Source organism: Acomys russatus, chromosome 6, assembly GCF_903995435.1.
Source record: "Acomys russatus chromosome 6, mAcoRus1.1, whole genome shotgun sequence".
NCBI lineage: Eukaryota > Metazoa > Chordata > Mammalia > Rodentia > Muridae > Acomys > Acomys russatus.
This window is the reverse complement of record NC_067142.1, coordinates 60,408,912-60,428,547: the sequence shown is the minus strand read 5'-3', so window position 1 is coordinate 60,428,547 and position 19,636 is coordinate 60,408,912. Positions and strand designations below refer to the sequence as shown.

The window sequence follows — 19,636 nt, the reverse complement described above, 5'->3', positions numbered from 1 at the left end:
CATTGTGTTTGGCTTCATGAGCTGCATACTGCACGACTCTACATAGGTGTCACTAGTCACAGGCTATGATGTCACTACTTACTCAGATATTCTGAAGCCTTGATCTGTGAATCAGATATGGTACCAGTACCTAGTCCCATTGGCATCTTGCACTCTACGAAAAACAGAAACAAAAATAAATAATTTTTGTTTGGAAAATACATATAAGCAAGTAAAACCTCTATGGCTATTGATTGCTTTCCTTCACCTTTTACCACACTGACTTCTGTATGCCTGGTTAGAAAGTGACAAGGCTGGTGCTTACTGGAATAGTAACTACTACAGAAGAAAACAACTGGAGTCTTGTTTTTTTGTTTTTTAAGACAAGGTTTCTCTATGTAGGCTTGGCTGTCCTAGACTCACTTTGTAGACCAGGCTGGCCTTGAACTCACAGTGATCCACCTGCCTCTGCCTTGAAAGTGCTGGGATTAAAGGTGTGCGCCACCACGCCCGGCAACAACTGGAATCTTAACAAATAGTTTTAAGCTGATTTTCATCTGGTTGGATTTTAAAACAAAGTACTTATATTAAGTACTATTAATTGTAAAACTGCACTCTTGGCTACTGACCTTGAGAGTACAAGATTATTTACATTTTACACAAGGAAGGCGATTACCTGGGTGGGAACACAGTGTTGAATAGATGAATGACAGATTACTACCTGTTACTGCAGAACTCTGGTCACTCTTTCTGATCTACTCTAGAAACCTAGAGATTTTCTTATGTATATTTTCCCATGGATCACAAGTCAGGAGGAGGACACTTTTGTTGTTGTTGTTTGTTTTGTTGGTTTTGTTTTTTGAGACAGGGTTTCTCTGTGTGTAGCCTTGGCTGTTTTGGACTCACTTTGTAGACCAGGATGGCCCCCGAAATCACAAGAATCCACCTGCCTGCTGAGTGCTGGAATTAAAGGTGTGCACCACCATTGGTCCCCCAGTCATGGCGTACTTGACCCATTTGTTAGGATGCTATAGATAATTCTTATGTTTTTAATGGCCAGGGCGGGGGTGGGGGGAAGCCCATTTTGACATTTGACAACAGAATGGTGAAGACCAGACAGTTGCCATCTGCAAGTTGGAAATAGTCTATTATCAGGCACTCCCTCTCCAGCAACTATGACATGACTGATACCTTTGTCTATGATGAGAAATGGCGTCTGCATGCCGGCGATCTGGTTCTCTCCAACCTCTGTGTCCAAGAGCCACCAGCCAGGCTTTGATGCTTTCATTTCAAGAGTTTTAAACGAACCTAAGACAGAGAGTGAAGGACAAAATTACAAACTCAGTAATTAACAAGTTAATGTTGTGGTGCAGCTAAGGTTCCTGAAGTCCCTGTATCATAGGAAGCTGCAGAGGAGACTTTAAAAGCGACTCATTCCTCTTGAAGCCATTACAGATGAAAGCGAATCCAACATCAGCCATAATACCAGCACCCACAAATTACCAAAACTAAGTGTGCAGAGGGACTCAGTCGAAGAGTGCTTGCCTACACTCCACAAAGCCTTGCATTTGACCAAGAACCCGATACACTGGGTGCCTCCGAGTATGCCTCTAACCAAAGCGCTCAGAAGTGGGAGGCAGGAGAATCAGGAGTTCAAGGCCATCTGTCACTGAGTGGGTATACACGGGACTATTTTGAGCAAACAAACCATTGAACAGACAAGTAACACAAATGTTGCTCAAAATAAATCACGCAGACATTAAAAATAAAATACGAGCCTGACCCAAAGGAGTCTTCATTTATCTAAATATACTGTTACAAGTATACACAACTCAAGTATACACTTTCAAGTTTCAAAATGACTTTGAATGACTCATTACCCAGCTTTATAGCTATACAGCTTATTTTTTAATAGTTTACATATACAAATATTGTATATTTCACATATATATGGAATAAAAATATCATTTCCCTTATGGTTTCAAATTCTTTTGAGAGTGTACCTACTTGGATAAAAAACATACATGAATTGTTTCAGAAAAATGAAAAGGTTTCCAAAGCTTTTGTTCATTCTTACTGGTACTTGGTGTCTACTCTGACAATTGACCCTATACTTAGATTCTGTTGACTATCATTTATGACCATGAGCCTGATTGTGAGTAAAAATTAACAGTTGATGCCTATTCATCTCAAACACGGTTAGCAAGGTCTCTCATGTTCTTTTGTAAAATTTTTTATTTGGGTTTGAAGACTTATGTGGGCTGCTCAACCTTAGCTTCTTAGGCCATCTCAGGTGTTCACACAAAGAACCACTCATTAGCTGACACTTGGTGAAAACATGGGCTGTATTCGGCCTGGTCTATCCTCTCTCTGAAGTCAAACAAAACATAAATTTTCTAGATCTCTTATGAAGAAGCCATTTCTCCCTCTCCTTAGTAAAACAGACCCATCTGGACCACCATGTCCATATAGGAGACTGATTCACACAACGACTTCCTCAGCCCAACTCCTGTGAAGGGACTGCCTCTTACTAGTTCCTCAGACCTTAGATGAGCTTCAGAACCCTGGGTCTCCTTCCCAAGATCTACGCCCATTCCAAGTCTCAGGGAGGATAGTGTCAGTAGGCGCACATCCTAACCAGTGTCCTGGGTCTTCAGTGGCATCTCACCCTAATAGCTCCTTTCACTAGCAGATCTCCCTGCAAACAACTCAGTGACAGGACAAAATCCTCCCCGATGAGTACAGCTTGTCTAGATCTGCACGAATCAGCACATTTTCACACGAAAAGCTCTAAATGTCTCTGTTAGCTTTTCCAACCACCAAATGAGCTCGTTCTCCAAACAGAGGCATGGATCTGGTCAGTGCTATCATCTCCAGAGTCAGTTACTCAGAAAGCTCAGAGGGAGGGTTTCAGAAGTGGAATTCAAGAATCCAGAAAAGCCCAATTCATGTTTCTAATCAACCTCCCAATAGCAATGGTTTCTCTTTTCCTGTGCCTTGGTGACTTATTTTTGTCACGTACTGAGATCGGATTCTTATGACACACAGGGGCCCAGGAGAAACTGCACAAGACACAGAATCTCTGAAAAAAACCAAGTGGGGTCACAAGTCTGTCCTGCGAGGTGCCTACACACAGCTCATGGGAGACATGTTCTGTGCTCAGTATACAGCATAGAAACAGAGCTTTGTCTTGGGATCTAGATCTGAATCATCTCAGCTGATTCCTTAAATAGCAGAGGTCCAAGGAAAGAAAGAGAGGCAGTTACTGGTGCCCCGTCTTGCTATTTCTTAGCAGGGACATCTTTCCTTGCAAAGATCTTTACCAGGCAGAAGGGGCCAGACCCCTAACTGGTGCTGTTTGGTGCTATTATCCAGCAGGGTCTGGCCATGGAAGTGAACCACATGAATATCCTGGGAGCCACCCATGTTCAGCAGGTGTAGCCTCACCCACTCTTGCTCGTACATTCTCAGGCCAGGCAGGTTGTAGATCATCCCATTAATGGCTGAAAGGAAAGAGAGTTGTAATCAATTAAAAACTTGTATACACAAGGAGGAGCCAGGTAAGCTGCCAACTCATCACCCGTCTTCCTCAGTACTGGGCATCCCTAGGCCTACCCAGGTATAGGAAGGGCCCTTGGCAGGTTGGTTTCATAGAAATAAGGGGCTGACGCAGAACTTCCAAATTCTTGGGAGACTTCACAAACACCTACAAAAGTGTGGATCAGCTCCATTTCAAAACAGTTTTCCTTTCTTTCCCCCAGATTTTGTCCCTCTCCTGCTTAAGGGTTTGCCCATTTGTCCTTCATGTTGATAGAATAAATGTCCCTTTGCTGTAGAAAAATGGAAAACGGAAGATAACACAGTGCCCAAGTGTGAGATAAATAGCAGGCTCGTGTGTCATACTGTCCTTCTTGTGGTTGCTCCTCTACTCAGCTCTCAGCTTAGAGTCTACCATTGCCATGTTGTGTCTACCTTCCCATTAGTGAATGGATTCTTTTGTTTGTTTGTCTGTCTGTTTTGTCTTGAGGTGGGGGTCTTGCTATACAGCCCAGGCCAGGCTGGAATTCACTCTTTATCCCAAGGTGACCTTGAACATAAGGTCTTCCTGTCTCATCCTTGGGCACACTACCACTGTGTGTGAGAGTGCATGTGTATGTGCATCGTATATGTGTCTCTAGGTGTGCACATATATGTGTGTATCTGGTGTGTGTGTGTGTATGTGTGTGTTGTGTGTGTATGTGTGGGTAGGTGTGCACATATATGTGTGTATCTGGTGTGTGTGTGTATGTGTGTGTTGTGTGTGTATGTGTGGGTAGGTGTGCACATATATGTGTGTATCTGGTGTGTGTGTATGTGTGTGTTGTGTGTGTATGTGTGTGTGTTTGTGGGGTATCTGTGTGTCTGTGCATGTGTTCAAAGCACTTGATAATCTTATTCACCTTAAAAACATAATGCAAAAAGGTTAATGATAAAGTTTGGAGCTACCAAATACTTCCCTGAAACAGAAGCAAGGGCAGAATTCTCCTCTTCAAGGGGTTGCTGTAGGATTTTTGGAAACCAGTGAAGAAAACTTTAGGAGGGGGAGGAGTTGAAAGTACTTGGGCACTTGTGAAATCATCCTGAGGATGGGACCGCCTCCACACATACCTGACTTTCAGCTCTCTGCCTGTGCTTCAGTTTCTGTTAAAGAAGTAGATGGCGCAAGAGGGAAGGGCACAGGGGGTGCTCACTGTGGAAGAGGGAAGGGCACAGGGGGTGCTCACTGTGGAAGAGGGAATGGCACAGGGGGTGCTCACTGTGGAAGAGGGAAGGGCACAGGGGGTGCTCACTGTGGAAGAGGGAATGGCACAGGGGGTGCTCACTGTGGAAGAGGGAAGGGCATAGGGGGTGCTCACTGTGGAAGAGGGAAGGGCACAGGGGGTGCTCACTGTGGAAGAGGGAAGGAAGGGCATAGGGGGTGCTCACTGTGGAAGAGGGAATGGCACAGGGGATGCTCACTGTGGAAGAGGGAAGGAAGGGCACAGGGGGTGCTCACTGTGGAAGCATTGTTCTGTGGCTACACCAGGATGTGGGAGTGAGGACTTTCAACACCGGTACTCAATGATCATTTGTCACATGGAGCTGAGTGGTGACGTGGTTGGCTCATTCATTCACCACTTCATACGTCTCCTGAGCACATTCTGCAGGAGCCAGGCACCACACTAGGGCCTGGGGACCCCTCCCGTAAAATACTAAATGTTGGGATGGCTAAATGTCCACGGAGCAACGTATTTAGTAGTGAAGCTATACTAAATGCATTTGGCTTTTTGAAGAAATCAGGAAGTGTTTTGAGGAGGGAGCTCCTCAAGCAAAGGGTACAGCCGAGAGACCACGAGAGACAAGCCTGTTTGACTCTGCAGCCTGTGTGCTGTTCTTGGTAGGCTGAGGGGATTTCTAAAGGGTGTTACTTCCTGCTCCTGGGAGCAAGCTCCAGGAATGAGAGGCTGAGGTGAGAGAGGGCAACGTAGGGAAAGGAAGGGAGGGGGAGCTCTGTTTGCAGTCTGTCTGACAGCTGTCTGAATCAACTGTACCCTATGTAACATTTTTTTTTTCACATTTAAATTTCTAAATCTTTAAATGTTTTTATGAAGGACAGATTCCATCCTTACCGGGTAGAATAGTTACAACAAATTCTAAATTGCTGTTTGCATACTTTGTATCACAAAGTATTTTTCCAAGTGACGTTATTGAATTTCTAGAAGTAGGGTCAAATAAGGAGAAGAGTGTCTTGTGCATGTCCATGTTACAAGGAGACTAAATCTACCTAGTCTCGATGGCTGGCAAGAGGTGGCATGTAATAGCACGCTATAAAAATATCTTGAGCTATACTATTTATTTATTTATTTATTTTATTCTTTGAGGCAAGGTCTCACTGTGCAGCTCAGGCTTGTATCCACCTTTTAGTCCTCCTGCCTCAGCCTCCAGAGTGTTGGGATTTCAGGCATGTGCAACTTTCTCCGCCCCCCCTCCCCCCCAGTACTCTGACAGACTCAGTAGCTCAAGCAAAGGTCCTCGGAGACAGAAGTGTCAGAACGGCCACCTCCACTTCCAATGCTGAAGGCCTGTAATCTGTGTGGGGGAGCCTAGAGGTCGCCTTGTGGGAACCTCTTCTTTCCACCCACCATGCAGGGTTGAGGGAGTGGTCCTCCGCTCTTACCTGCTGAGCCGCCCTCCCGCACATCGGTCTTTATTTTCTTCTCGTTTCTAATTACCATTGTTGTCTTGCCTGTGCACTGCACCCTTCATTCTGCCTTTTTCTAAAACTGTTTTGTAATTTATCCGTCAACTCATAGGCCATGTTCCTTAAAGGACCTCAGAACGGAGATGCTTTCCCCAGTGCGACCTCCTAAGTGTGGGCTGCCTTGCCGGTGTCTGGTCACCTGACTGCTTAGCAGTTGCTGAGACATGGAACTGCTAGAGCCATTGTGATGTCAGAAGAGACATGTGCATGGTCATTTCTTAGTGTAAAACCTCACTATTTTAGGTGACAAGAAGCAGGGTCATTAGTGTCATAAAAAACAGAGTGATACCATGCCCAGTCCAATGGATGCTGCCATCCAGGTACAGCATCCACTTTCTTGCTGGGTTGTCTGGCAAGCAGCCCATGTGCTGTCCTGCAAGCTCTCTGTCCTGCAGGCTCTCTATGCTCTTTAGTTGTTTCCTACCAGCAGATCCTTCCCCTAGGATGCTGAGGAGCCAGGCTTAGTTGAGGTCCTGACTCCTCAGGAGCACCTAAGGGTTTATCACGTGAAGGCTTAAGGGCAGGAACCACGGTGACCTGCTACCGCATAAATAGAGTAGATCAAAGATAGTGGAAAAATACCGTAAAACTCATGGGAAACTTTCACTTCTGGAGATTCGATTCTCCATGACCTTTTGGACTTTTCATAGTACCAGCTCTTCTTTTCATCAAAGACCATAAAGAGTAAGACAAATTCTCTCATGTCCATAGGCAGGTTGCTCTCCCTGTGAAGTGTGCCTTTCCGGCAGATCAGAAGAGGACCGATCAAGCCTGAGTGGATGTCTCTCTCCTGGAGGACAAGAAAAACAAATTGCAAACACTTTCCTTTCACTGGGATCGCCCCCCCCCCACCTCTTCTGACAATCACAGCTCTTACAGAAAAGAAAATCTCATCTTAGAGGCTCTAAACTTGAAGATCAGTAATGAATAAGCCTGGGAGGTTATCCGTTATCTGAATAATAAAAATAAAATTGACAACCAAAAAAATGTCATTTATTGAGCACCTACAGTGTGTTAAAAGCTTTGCCTGTAGTATCTTATCTAATCCTGACAACTATCCTAAATGGCAAACGTAAGTATATTCACTGAACATGTGTCTACCGATCTCTCTCTCTTCTTCCCCTACCTCCCTCTCCCTCCTCCTCTCTCCATCCCCAGCCTCTTTCTAATTTTTAAAGATAGGATCTCACTAAATTGCTCACACCATCCCTGAACACTCTCTGAGCCAGTTCCACAGCCTCCTGTGTGGCGGGAACCACAGATCTTTGCCACCATGCACAGCTCCTTCTTGGTTTTGTCTGTCTGTCTGTTTTTAAATTTTAGTACCCCAGGTTAAAAAAAAGGGGGTGGGGCAAGTTGTTTTCCTAGTGGCCCCTGCAGCATCAGAATGGGTATTTACATCTAAGCCTAGAAGCATGTGCAGGCAGCAGGGCTGGGGTGGGGTGATGCTCATTGGTAGAGTATCTGCTGAGCATCTATGAGGCTTGGGTTTGGTGCTCAGGATTGGAAAAAAAAAAAAAAAAAACACCAAACACCAACAAATAAATAAGAAACTGAATCTGCACTCTTTTTACTACCTGAAAAAAATGAAGCATTGCCCCCAACCCTTCATTGAAAGAACATGTCTGTTTACGCCAAGCACCACGTTGTTTTGAACAATGCATCTATTGTGGAATGATAGAAGAAAGATCCTTGGCTTTTCAGGGAACAGTGTATAAAAGCTTATAAATACTGTTCAAAGAGAATTTCAAGAGCCAAAGCATTCAGCTGCACCCCGAGGGCCGGCTCGGTGGGTGTGTGGTACAGTAAGCAGGAGACTGCATCCTCCATGACAGGGTGGTACAGCGGTGGGTGGTCAGGTCTTGTTTCCTTTACCCTAGCCCATGAGGCTAACTCTATCTGGGTGTCTGGTCCCAGAGTGGCTCGGGTAGGAACAAGATACCCACATGGTGGCCCTGGATAGTCCATGTTTGAGTCCTTTTCTCTGGGATCATCACCAACATTCAAGGGGAGGTCAAGATGGCCAGAGACAAGCATGGCATTTCTTGCAGCGCTGAGTTCAGGAGGCCTCCTAGGAAGCTCTCTGCCCTTGATATAGGCTCTGTTCCCTTGTTACTTGCGAGGCTTTTTGCATGAACTGGGGTCATCACTAGGCCTCTGATGGCTTTGACCCCTTCACCTGCTTCCAAAGAGTATAAGAGACCTGAGGCATCCATGACCATGATAGAAATTAGCCTAAACCGCTTGTTCAAGGACGAAGAGGACTCCCACCCCCACCCCCAGGAAACCCCCAGGATACCTTGGCCTAGCAAAAAACAAAACAAACAAACAAACAAAAAAAAAAACCAAACAAACACAAAACCTATCTTTAGGGAAAATCTGGACCCTGGCTGCCCTTTGCCAGGCGGAGGGCTAAGAGAGGCCTCTGGGTTTTGTTGGCTGTGAACCTGGGCAGAGCCCTCAGCCAATTCTTGTCTGGGTGTCTCACTGCGCAGGGGCCTCTCTGTCTCAGGCTCAGTCAGGAGGAACAAAGGAGCCGAGTGTGCAGTAGGCACAGCATGGATGCTGGCTTCCCTCTAGGCTGCCTAGGTGCCTAAGGCCAGCTGAGAAGCCAAGGGCTGGCATAACTTCTCATGGTCAAGACAGTTGCTAGTTTGTGTGGAGAAGCTACTTGTTCCTACCTTCCTGTGGACGCTGGGTGGGGTGGAATGTGCCTGCATTCTTCCTCTGGGGACACCACAGCCTCGTCCCCTTGTCCTTATTTAACTCAGAACAGGCTTGAGTTCTTATCACACTGTTCATTATTAGCAAAAGCTAATTCATCAAGTAGCAAAATTAATCTCTTCATGGCTTAAGTGGAGCAGGGGAAAAAAACTTTCCTCCTTAAACTCCCAAACCCAGCATGTGATCTGTAACTGCACTGTTGGCTCAGTCCTTCCCTTGTGCCCTCCCAACTCCCTGGGGTCCCCCAAAGCCTGGCGTAAGACTATACTACTTTTATGATTGCAAATCAGCATGTTTCTCTGTGAGCACACTTGGACTCCTCGCTTATGTAACCCCCTACTGTCTGTTGAACGGATGCTTTTCTCTTTGCCACATCTGATGAACTGTGTGGAGAAACCTGGGCTATTCATAGTATTGCTGCCCTTTCATGTACCCCATGAAAGAGACCAGGAGAGGTTTTGGGGAGCAGGGTTAAGTTTCGAGACAGGGTTTCTTTGTGTAGCCCGGGTTGTCCTGCAATGCACTCTGTAGACCAGGCTAGCCTCTGCCTCTTGAGTGCTGGGATTAAAGGTGTGTGCCACCATTGCCCAGCCTGCTGCAGAGGCCTTTTAGCAAGAAATGATGAACTGTGCCCATATTGTGAGGGGAGGAATCAGAATGCAAAACCTACCACATTGACTGCAGAGTAATAGGCCCAAGCCCGACAGGCGGAGCCAGGGTTCTCTGGCCCTGAGCGCTGGGTGGCATGCCATACATATGTATAGCTGCTATTGGGCTGGACAGCATTATCTTCCTGAAACCACTCGGGAGAGTCATCTTCATAAGTCTTTCCCTCTGAGGACTTTTCATAGGAGAGTCCATGGGCATGGAGAGAAAATGGTCTGGATGCCAAATTTTTAAAGCGAACCTGGGGAGAACAAAAAGAGTGACCCACAGATGTATCACCAGACCAAACCGTAGCATGATAGGCTGTGACAGGCAGTTATGATGTCAGAGCTAAGGAGCACTGGCTGTTCATAATTGCAAATTAACTTCTACATACTACTTGACCTAATTTACCAATCACTATGTGACTCAGGACCCAAACAACACACCCTGGAAACACCAAAATATGTTCTTAGGCTCAGGCTAAAGTACTAGTGTAAGTGGCTACTGTAATGGCTTGAAGTGTTGACCCCAGACTGAGTTATGAAGAGCTAGTCACCCAGGGCAACGTTTGGTAGCAGGACATCAGGGAGATGGCTAGATCATCTAATCCTGATGCTCTGGCCAACAGATAAACAGGCTGATCCTAATTTGATCCTATTATTGGAAGGTGGTGGAAATGAGGAGATTAGACAGGGATGGAGGAAGAAGCTCTTTGGGGCGTACCTTCGTTGTGTACGTCATCTTTTTGGCCCCTTTCTTTTATCGTCTATTTCCAGCCTTCCGCTAGGCAAGTAGCTGCGTCTTACCACATGCTCCCCACCATGATACTCTGCCTTAACCCAACCCCACAGAGACGGGGGAGGGGGGGGGTCAGGCGACTATATCCCCAAAACTGCCAAACCCAGTAACCAAAATAAATTTTCCCTTTTAAAATCTTTCCCCTGCATATTTTGTCACGGCAACAGAGATCTAGGATGCCCACGACTGAGATCTGAAGCTGAATGAGGCATGGTTCTTGTTCGTAATAAGCTTGTAGGTGCCTGGCGAAGAGAGACATATGTGAACCCGAAGCACGGGCCTGGCTAGAACAGGTGCCGTGCTGAGAGTGTGACCGTGTTTGGGCGAGCCTGCCTTGGACACGGTTGCCAGCTGAATGGTTAGGAGAGTTTGGAAGGACAATGGGAAGGTTCTCAGGGAAAACGAGATCGGCGCTTGTAGAATGAACACATCAGAAGAGACTCATTTCTGACTTCCAGAAGAGCAGAAAAAAAATGTCTGCAGGGCCTGGGTGTGGGTAGGTTGGGAAATGGAGAGGTGTACTAAGAGCCCTGGTGACAAATGAGGTTATAAAATGACAATTGGGACTAGACATAAGGTCATCAGACCCATGGAGGAGTCTCCTTCTGGTCCCCTTCCTCTGTGACATCTAGTGACTAGTCACATGACAGAAAGCTGTTGTTTCCTGGAACCATTAAGAGGCTTACTTCCTGTTATTGTTTTGTGCCCCCAATGCCACGTGTTGATGGCTTAGTCGCCAACCTGTGACACCTCGGAAGGTGAAACGTGTAGGAGACGAAGCCAAGTGCTTAGCAGAAGGAAGATAGAGCACCTTCTTTTCTTTCTGTTTGCATCCCAGGCACCATGGGATGAGCCACCACTGTGTCCAGCCTTATTGTGTGACACAAGGTAAGAAGGTCAAGCAACCCCGGATGAAGTCATGGCCTGAAAGAAGTTCTTTCCTCCTTTGGGTGGTTATCTCTGCTGTTTTAACAAAGCAACAGAAAGCTGACTAACACAGGTTTCCATTGGCTTTATGATTGATTGATTGATTGATTGGTTGGTTGGTTGGTTTTGCTGTGTTGGAGTTCAAGGCCAGAGTCTTGCATATCACATGCTAAGTGTTTGCTCTTTGTCCACTGAGCTATCTCTCCACCCCCTGTGTGTCTTCTGAAAAAAGAGCAAATGGTCATTGACAAATTGGCAAATATTTGCACAGGTAAAAGGTTATGTTTTGGGACAGAGAAAGGTTTACTTTAGATCCTGGGCATTTTCCCATGTGTTTTGTCTGTTTACAGTTGTTATTGTTTGATATGAGAGGTGAGGAAGGAGGGGGAGATAAACTCTGTCACAATATAACGGGGTAAAAGCTTATTCCTCTTGTCACAGCAGAAGCCATCTTTAATCTCTCCCACCTGCCCCGAAAAGTCCAGTAGGAAAGCAACCAACCCTGCTCTAGGGACAAAATGCCGCAGCTAACCGCATGTTTTTGGCTTCTGTTAAACTGCTGGCTTGCTTCCCCTACAACTGCTAATTGGGATGTGGCTGTTTTTTGCTCTTTGTCTTTAAAAATCAACAAACTCCCTCTAATATGCATTCTGTGGGGCTGCTCCATGAAAAGTGTTTCTCTCCAATCAGTCTCTGGCCTCTTAATACAGAGTCTCAATCCAAATTCTGGTTCTGCTGCAGAGATCTCTGGGCTTTTACCCCATAACAAGAAAAGCAAGTAATTTAGCTGGGAACTAGGTGCAAGAGTTTGAAAGCCATCGATGACTAAGTCTGGTAAAATACTTAAGAAACCGGCTTACTTGTTTAGGGCAGAGGGACATCTCTGCTTTCATTTCACTATCTTATCTCTTAAGAAAACACCAGGATTGGGCTGGAGAGATGGCTCAGCGGCTAAGAGCACTGACTGCTCTTCCAGAGGTCATGAGTTCAATTCCTAGCAACCGCATGGTGGCTCACAACCATCTATAATGTGATCTGATATCCTCCTCTGGCCTGCAGGTGTACATGTAGGCAGAGCTCTGTATACATAATAATAAATAAATAAATATTAAAAAAAAAGAAAACACCAGGACATATTTATGAATGAATACTATTGCTCTCCCTACCTCTGCCATGGAACACCGTTGGCTTGTTTTCCATGTTAGCTCAAAACAGGCTGGCCAGCTAGAAATCTCAGTGCTATCTCTTCCAGATTAAATTATTTTCACTGCTAAAAAAGTGTAAGATCTTTTCTGTAGCTCAAAAATTGTCAAATAGCCAAGTGGTCTTGGGGTGGAGGTGGGCATCTGGGAATGCAGTGATTTGTTCATTCTGGGAAGTAAATCACCAATCTCTTTGGTACCTCCAACTTAACAACTTTTGGTGTTTGTGGAAAATCCCCTGAAGATTTATTGGGTATGATGACTTACTTGGATCACATCATCCACCTCAGCTCTGATAACAGGACCAAGAATGCCGAGGTGCTCCTCGTATTCCCCGAGAGGAGCACGTTTGGTGAAAGTACTATCAAGGTATTTCCTGAAAACGACTTTCTTGTATGTGGTGTCCTTAGGAATGTGGTCAGTGTCTTCATTGTCCATTTCACTAAAATGACAGCAAAACAAAAACAAAAACAAAAACAAAAACAAAAAAACCATTCATTTAAAAGAAGAAAATAAAGACTGTTGAACAATTTAGGAGAGATGTCTCAGTGGTTATGAGCACCTGCTGTCCTTCCAGAGAGGATAGGTCTGGTTCCCAGCACCCACTTTGGTACCACTTGTACAACCACTTGTAACTCCAGATCGAGGGGATATTCTGCACTTTGAGGGTGCCAGGTACATACATGGCTCACATACAAACATGCAGGTGCTCACACACAAACATAAAATTAAAATAAAAATGTTAAAAAGAATTTATAAATAATCAACTTGGTGATTAATATAGCATATTTAATAAACACTTCATATATGTAAATGAAAACACAGGTGACTACATATGTTTTAATTCTGAGTTCAAATGTAATTTGTTAGGCAAGACTTCCTGGAATCTTTCGGACTATGTCATCTCATTTCTTAGATACATAGTATTATTATTGTCAACACAGAAATTCCTGTAGTAGTTCTACAGTATTTCTACAGGATGTATAACAATTCGATGGATAAATGTCTTTTACTATAAGAGTGGTCGTTCTTAGCTTTGACTTTGCTAAAACATTAATTATCCTCAATCTTTTAGACAGTGTCTGAGCAAGGATTTTCATGATAGGACTCTTGAGATACAAGTAACAACACACACACACACACACACACACACAGTCACACACAGTCACACAATGGAATACTATACAGCCTTTACAAAGAAGGAATTTTTGTCATGTTGCTAAATGAAATGAACCGAACACAGGAAAATAAATAAACATGACATAATTTCATTCATATGGGGAGGGGATCTAAAAACACTAAACTCATAGAAACAGAGTAAAACAGTGGTTTACAGGGACTCTGAGGTAAGAGAACTGGGAAGGTGTTGGTCAAAGGATACCAAATTCCGTTACATAGCAAGAGTACCGTCAGGAGGTCTACTATCCAACATGGCAGCTATAATTGATCATTGTGTACAGTCATTATGTAACATAGCCTTGATAAATTGGCAAGGGTAAGTTTTAAGGTTTCTCTCACAGGAAATAAGTGTATGATGTGATGTACATGTTTGTTAGCTTGGACTCCTTACATGCATAATGAAACCCCTTGTGCTGGCACCATCAATACATAGAGAAAACAACAACAAAGCTTGCAGTACATTCATATGAAACCCCTCCACCCTGAGCAATAGAAGGAACTGATTGTTAAATCATGTAATAACCAGGCGGGGCGTGGTGGCGCACGCCTGTAATCCCAGCAGTCGGGAGGCAGGGGCAGGGGGATCTCTGTGAGTTCAAGGCCAGCCTGGTCTACAAAATGAGTCCAGGACAGCCAGGGCTACACAGAGGAACCCTCCTTTGGAAAACAAAACAAAACAAAAATCATGCGATAATCTGCATGAATCTCTGGAGAACTACGTTTAGTTGTGAAAACATGCCAATCCCTCAAGATCACATGTTGCGTGACACCATTTACACAATGGTCATGAAATGACAAAATGACAGAAATAGAGATCTGATCAGTGACTGCAGGGTTAAGGAGGGGTGTGGTGGGAGGGAAGTGAATGACACACACGAAGGTAGTATGAAGTGTGTGTGTGTGTGTGTGTGTGTGTGTGTGTGTGTGTGTGTGTAGAAGTAAATGTCCTCTCTAATGACAGCAGGAGGGTCCATATACTGTTTTTAGTACACTACAGTTTGATGAGGGACTAGCACAGGGGAAAACCAGGCAAAGCATACAGGAAATGTTATTTCTTACAACTGTGTGTGACTCCGCAATTATCTCAAAATAAAAAGCTTAATTAAAGTGAAAATCTAACACATTATTTCCCGTGGATCTCATTAACTGAGCATGAGGTCAAAGGACATGAAATTCTCTCATAGACTTAAATTTCCCAGGTCTATGGAAATAAGGCAAAAACTCATTCTTTAAACCCCTAATGGTCACTGTGTCCACAAAACCACCAAATGGAGAACCTTACTTGTGTTTCTTTCCTGTTGACCTCATCTTTCCACACAGCCTCATGGAACACATGGGGCAGGCAAAACAAACAAACAAACAAACAACTCTGCCAGCAAGAAGAGCCAGTTTTAGGCATGAGATGTAAGATTTTGAAAGAATTGCTTCCTCTGTTTCTATTCTACGTAAAGATGTAAAGACTATATCCTGTCTCCCTGAGGCTCAGCTAAGAAATAGTCAGATAAACTAGTTTATTCCTATGTAATAATGGACACTGCACTTAAGTGAGAAACTATGATTATGGAAAAAACATTTTAAAGAAATCTAAAGAGGAATGCCAGGCATTGTATGCATAATCCAAAGTGGATCAAATTGTGTTGACCTACTATAACTACACTTTAACAATATTAGGTTGGCAGCATTTTAAAACCACTAGAAGTTGTTTACTGTACACAGTCACACAGATATACCCTCAGGAATCTGTTGTTGACTAGAGAGTCTTGCCCCACTCTTCTCTCTGTCTTCATCCCAGGACACAGGGCCCAGCCCAGTATGGCTTTCTATCCCTTAGCAACACTGAATTGAAAATGATATTAAGAATAAAAGAGTAAATGGATCTCTTAGAAACTGTTATTGATGCAAATGGAGATTTCTATGTTAATGTTTAGATTTGAATCTGACCTCAGTTAAACCATGTTGGCTAGCAGACAGCTATGCATAGGTAAAGGTCTGTATTAGAACAAGAAAGGGATAGAGCACATGTGGTAAGTCAATATGGGCTAGGAGAGGAGATTGATTTACCCATAGGATGCCATAGACTTTCACAGTAATGGCTCTTATTTTGCCTACGTGTCATCTAGAGCATAGAAGCTAATACTGGAAATGACAAAAGAAATATTACATGTCCAGTCGAAAACAGGGGACTCAGACTACATAAAGTATAATTTGTTCAAAATCATCTTTGAAGAACTGTGGTGGGTGATTTTCATAGAGGTGGTGAAAAAAAAAATGAGAATATAAAGAGAGAAAACTAGCCAAACCTTTGTGCAAATTTGGAGTAATCCCAGGATATTTCTTCAGCAGCAATAAAATAGAATTTTTTGTTTCCACCGTAGCCGCGGATGTACCACGCTGCAATAGTGTCGGGATTTCTGGAGGAGTTGACATCTGTCCTGGTGTCTGTTTTGTAGGGGTCATTATAGCTTACATAATCATCTTCGGCATAATCTTCATCGATGCTTTCTAGCTCCTCACTTGCAACAATCTCAATGTCGCCTCCGTCAACTTTACTGAGGCCTACTTCAACAAGAGGGTTAAACATCTTTGGCATAGACGTGCTGTTGAATGAAGGAGATGGTGAAGGAGATAGCATGAGATCCGGATGGGGAAGAGTCTGATTCTGTTCTGGAAGAGGTGAAGACCGATCAGAATCTGAAGGATAGGGTGCCTGCCCAGGGTCTACAGAGGCTGTTTTGTGCCTGTGAGTAAGAGGAGGGCTTGTCTGGATGAGCTCTGGAGAGAGGGTCACCTGATCGAGGTCTGGGGATAGGGTTATCTCATCAATATCTGAAGAGAGAGTCAAGAGCTTGAGGTCTGGGGAAAGGGTCACCTGACTGTTGTCTGAAGAGAGGGGGATCTGATCCAAGTCTGGGGAAAGGAATGTCTGATCAAAACCTGGGGAGGTAATGAGTAGGCTACGGTCTGTGGAGGAGGTCTCCTGGTTTGGGTCTGAGAAAAGGGGCACCTGACCCAGATCTTGGGGAGAAGTCTTTTGATTGTCTTCAGGAGAAAGGGTCACCTGACCCAGGTCTTGGGGGGAGGTCTTCTGATCGTCATCTGGAGAAAGAGGCACCTGACCCAGGTCTTCAGAGGAGGCCTCCAGGTTGTCTTCAGGAAAAAGGGGCACCTGACCTAGGTCTTGCGGGGAGGTCTTCTGATTGTCATCGGGAGAAAGGAGCATCTGACCCAGGTATTCGGAGGAGGTCTCCAGGATGTCTTCAGGAAAAAGGGGCCCCTGACCTAGGTCTTGGGGGGAGGTCTTCTGGTTGTCATCGGGAGAAAGGGGCACCTGACCCAGGTCCTGTGGGGAAGTCTCTAAGTTGCCATCTGGAGAAAGGGGCACCTGACCCAGGTCTGGGGAAATAATTGTCTGATCCAATTTTGTAGAGATAGTAAAAATGGTTAAATCTGAGGATGGGATTGTTTGGTTATTGTCTGAAGAGAGAGATGACTTTTGACTTTGGCCTAGAAAGAAAGAAGTTTGACCAGTGTCATCAGGGTAGGATTCATGGCTTAGGTCATAATCAGGCTCCTTGCTTGGCTCTGAAGGAGGAGATCTGGGGCTAGGGTCTGTGGTAGGGTGTATTTGATCAGGGTTTTGGGAAGGAAATGTTCGAGAGTGTTCCTCTGAGGGCATTGACTGATGAAGATCTACAGGGGCGCTCATCTGCTCAGTGTCATTTGAGGGGTTCTGATTATGGCCAGGAAGTGACTTATCAATACTCGTTGGAGGGGAGGTCTGATTCAAGTCTCTGGAAAGAGCTGTTTCATTGGGCTTGTGGAGTAATGGTGAGTGATTAAGTCTCCTGTCCAAAAATGGGGTGTGGGTATCTCCTCTTAGGGGGTGAAAGCTCCTTGGAGACAGATGACTGTGGGGACCAAGTTTCCTATGCTTCCTCTTCCGTGTCCTGATTAACAACTGTCTTTTCTTCAAACCACTGTCTCTTTCCTCTTGCCTTAGTTGTGGAGATGCATGTCTAACTCCAGAAGGCACTGGGAGGTCACTTGGTTTTCCTGTTGTGTTTGTATGGGAGGTTCTATCTCCCCAAGGCATTGAGGTGCTCTGATTTCGAGGGCTGTTTGGCAGTTTACCAACAGCCGTGTCTTCATCATTTGCTGGTATTATTTCATAATTACCCTTCTCAGAAGCCACATGCCATTCTCTACTCAAAAATTTGGATGTGCCCTTTTGCTTTAAGAGAAGCAAATCACTGGGAATCTTCTCCCCAGACCTTCTTCTGGAATAAGTATTCCTTGGGTTTGAATGCCTCCCTGTTTTATGGGCTGGTGCTTTCATCCTGGTGAACCTGTGCTTCATCATGTAGGGTCTTTTTGTCTTGGTTGTTTTATACTTAGTCTGTTCATGGCTCCCTGATCCTTTTGCCCCAAGGGGGAGTAGGTGTACCACTGTGATGTCTGACTGTGGACCTTCCATGTCACTTTCATAATATGAGCTGGAATGATGTTCTGTGGCAGGGTTGAGAACTGAGTTCTCATCTAAACCAGTGAGGGGCTTCAGGAAGGTACCAGATCCTGAGCCAAGAAGTGTTCCTTGAGATTCTTTGAGGCTATTATCGGTGATTCTGCTAAGGTTCTTTGGAGATCTTGAGTCAATGACTCTGTCTGTGCTTGGGAGTATGAACTCGGAGCTGTCCTCCAGAGCCAGAGCAGTGAGATTGAACTCATCTTCTTCCTGATTCCATGATGCGTTTCTGAATGACCTAATCCCCAGTTCTGCAGCCAATCTATCATTGTAATCATAATCTTCGTCATCGACACTGAGATCATTTTCTGAAGAGTCATGAATTCTCCGAGTTGTCATGGATGTAGGTGCAACAGGTTCATAAATGGTATATGCATCTTCGTCGTCGTCATTCCGAATACACTTAACATCCCTGAATCTCAGTCTTAGGTTTTTGCGTCTTGGATTAGAACTCATGGAGGTTAACATCCAAGTTCCTTCATAAGAAAGACAGAGAAGAGCATGCTCAGGAAAAGTTTCCAAAACACTAGGATCTGGTAGGGAAACGATTTCTAGTGCATTTTAACCAGAGGTAGCCACACGTGAACTATTGGCCTGGCTAATCTATGAATGGTGAGTTACTGAGCCACAGTGACATAAGGAGAAAATCCAAGAATAAGGTATTTAGGAATTTAAAAAAATGTAACAACATTATGATGGCATCTAACCACAAGATCAGTGTATTTATAAGCTAGGGTATAAGCATTGATCAGTGGAGATTAGGGGAAAAAAACCAGACGTTCAGTTTGGATTGTTCAAGAGTTGCTGTTTTAGAATATATCAAGAAAAATGGTGGGGAGGGGGGTGGATGATAAAATAAACCTTGAAAATCATTAACATCTTCTTAGCTGCATATTCTGTCTGAGACTTGGAGTTTGGGAGATGGTGATGAGGTTGTCTTCCCACAAAAAATGAATGTTTAGGTGTTTCTAGGAAATGTGGAGACAGGGTGAGTTTGAGTCACTTTGAAAGGAGTTGCTGGCATACTAAGGATGACCTGGGACATCTCCAATAGTGATCACTTGTTATGTGCTAGCAACTTGGCATCTCTTACACCTAGAAGCTGAAGCAACTCTGTAAAGCACTGTCCCGCTTTTCACACAAGTGACTTCAGGCTTCGTGAGGGGAAGGAACTTGTCTAAAAGTTGCAAAACACTGAGTGCCAGAGTAGGATTTGAATGTGGGTCTTATACGCCAATGTTGTCTCTGAGACAGCCTCCAAAGCTCATCTAATAATTACTTACCTGTGGGTGGGATGCTTTCTACTAAGAAGAGGGAAAAAAAATGGGTCTGGAGAGATAGTTCAGCTAGCAAAACGACCTAAGTTTGATCTCCAGA

General features: G+C 44.5%; 2 protein-coding genes across 3 annotated transcripts in view; both read right to left on the bottom strand.

The window, feature by feature from the left end:
- The window catches only part of Nme7 (NME/NM23 family member 7), a 391,631-nt gene that overhangs the window by 254,923 nt on the left and 117,072 nt on the right, over positions 1-19,636 (bottom strand). The gene's annotated exons all lie outside the window — the stretch shown is intronic.
- The window catches only part of F5 (coagulation factor V), a 68,281-nt gene that overhangs the window by 11,474 nt on the left and 37,171 nt on the right, over positions 1-19,636 (bottom strand). Inside the window, exons 13-19 of the mRNA XM_051147752.1 lie at positions 16,038-18,735; positions 12,826-13,000; positions 9,654-9,890; positions 6,842-7,049; positions 3,303-3,482; positions 1,171-1,287; positions 83-154 (exon numbers count right to left, since the gene is read on the bottom strand). Coding sequence (XP_051003709.1) covers positions 83-154; positions 1,171-1,287; positions 3,303-3,482; positions 6,842-7,049; positions 9,654-9,890; positions 12,826-13,000; positions 16,038-18,735 — 3,687 coding nt within the window. The remainder of the gene's footprint in view (positions 1-82; positions 155-1,170; positions 1,288-3,302; positions 3,483-6,841; positions 7,050-9,653; positions 9,891-12,825; positions 13,001-16,037; positions 18,736-19,636) is intronic.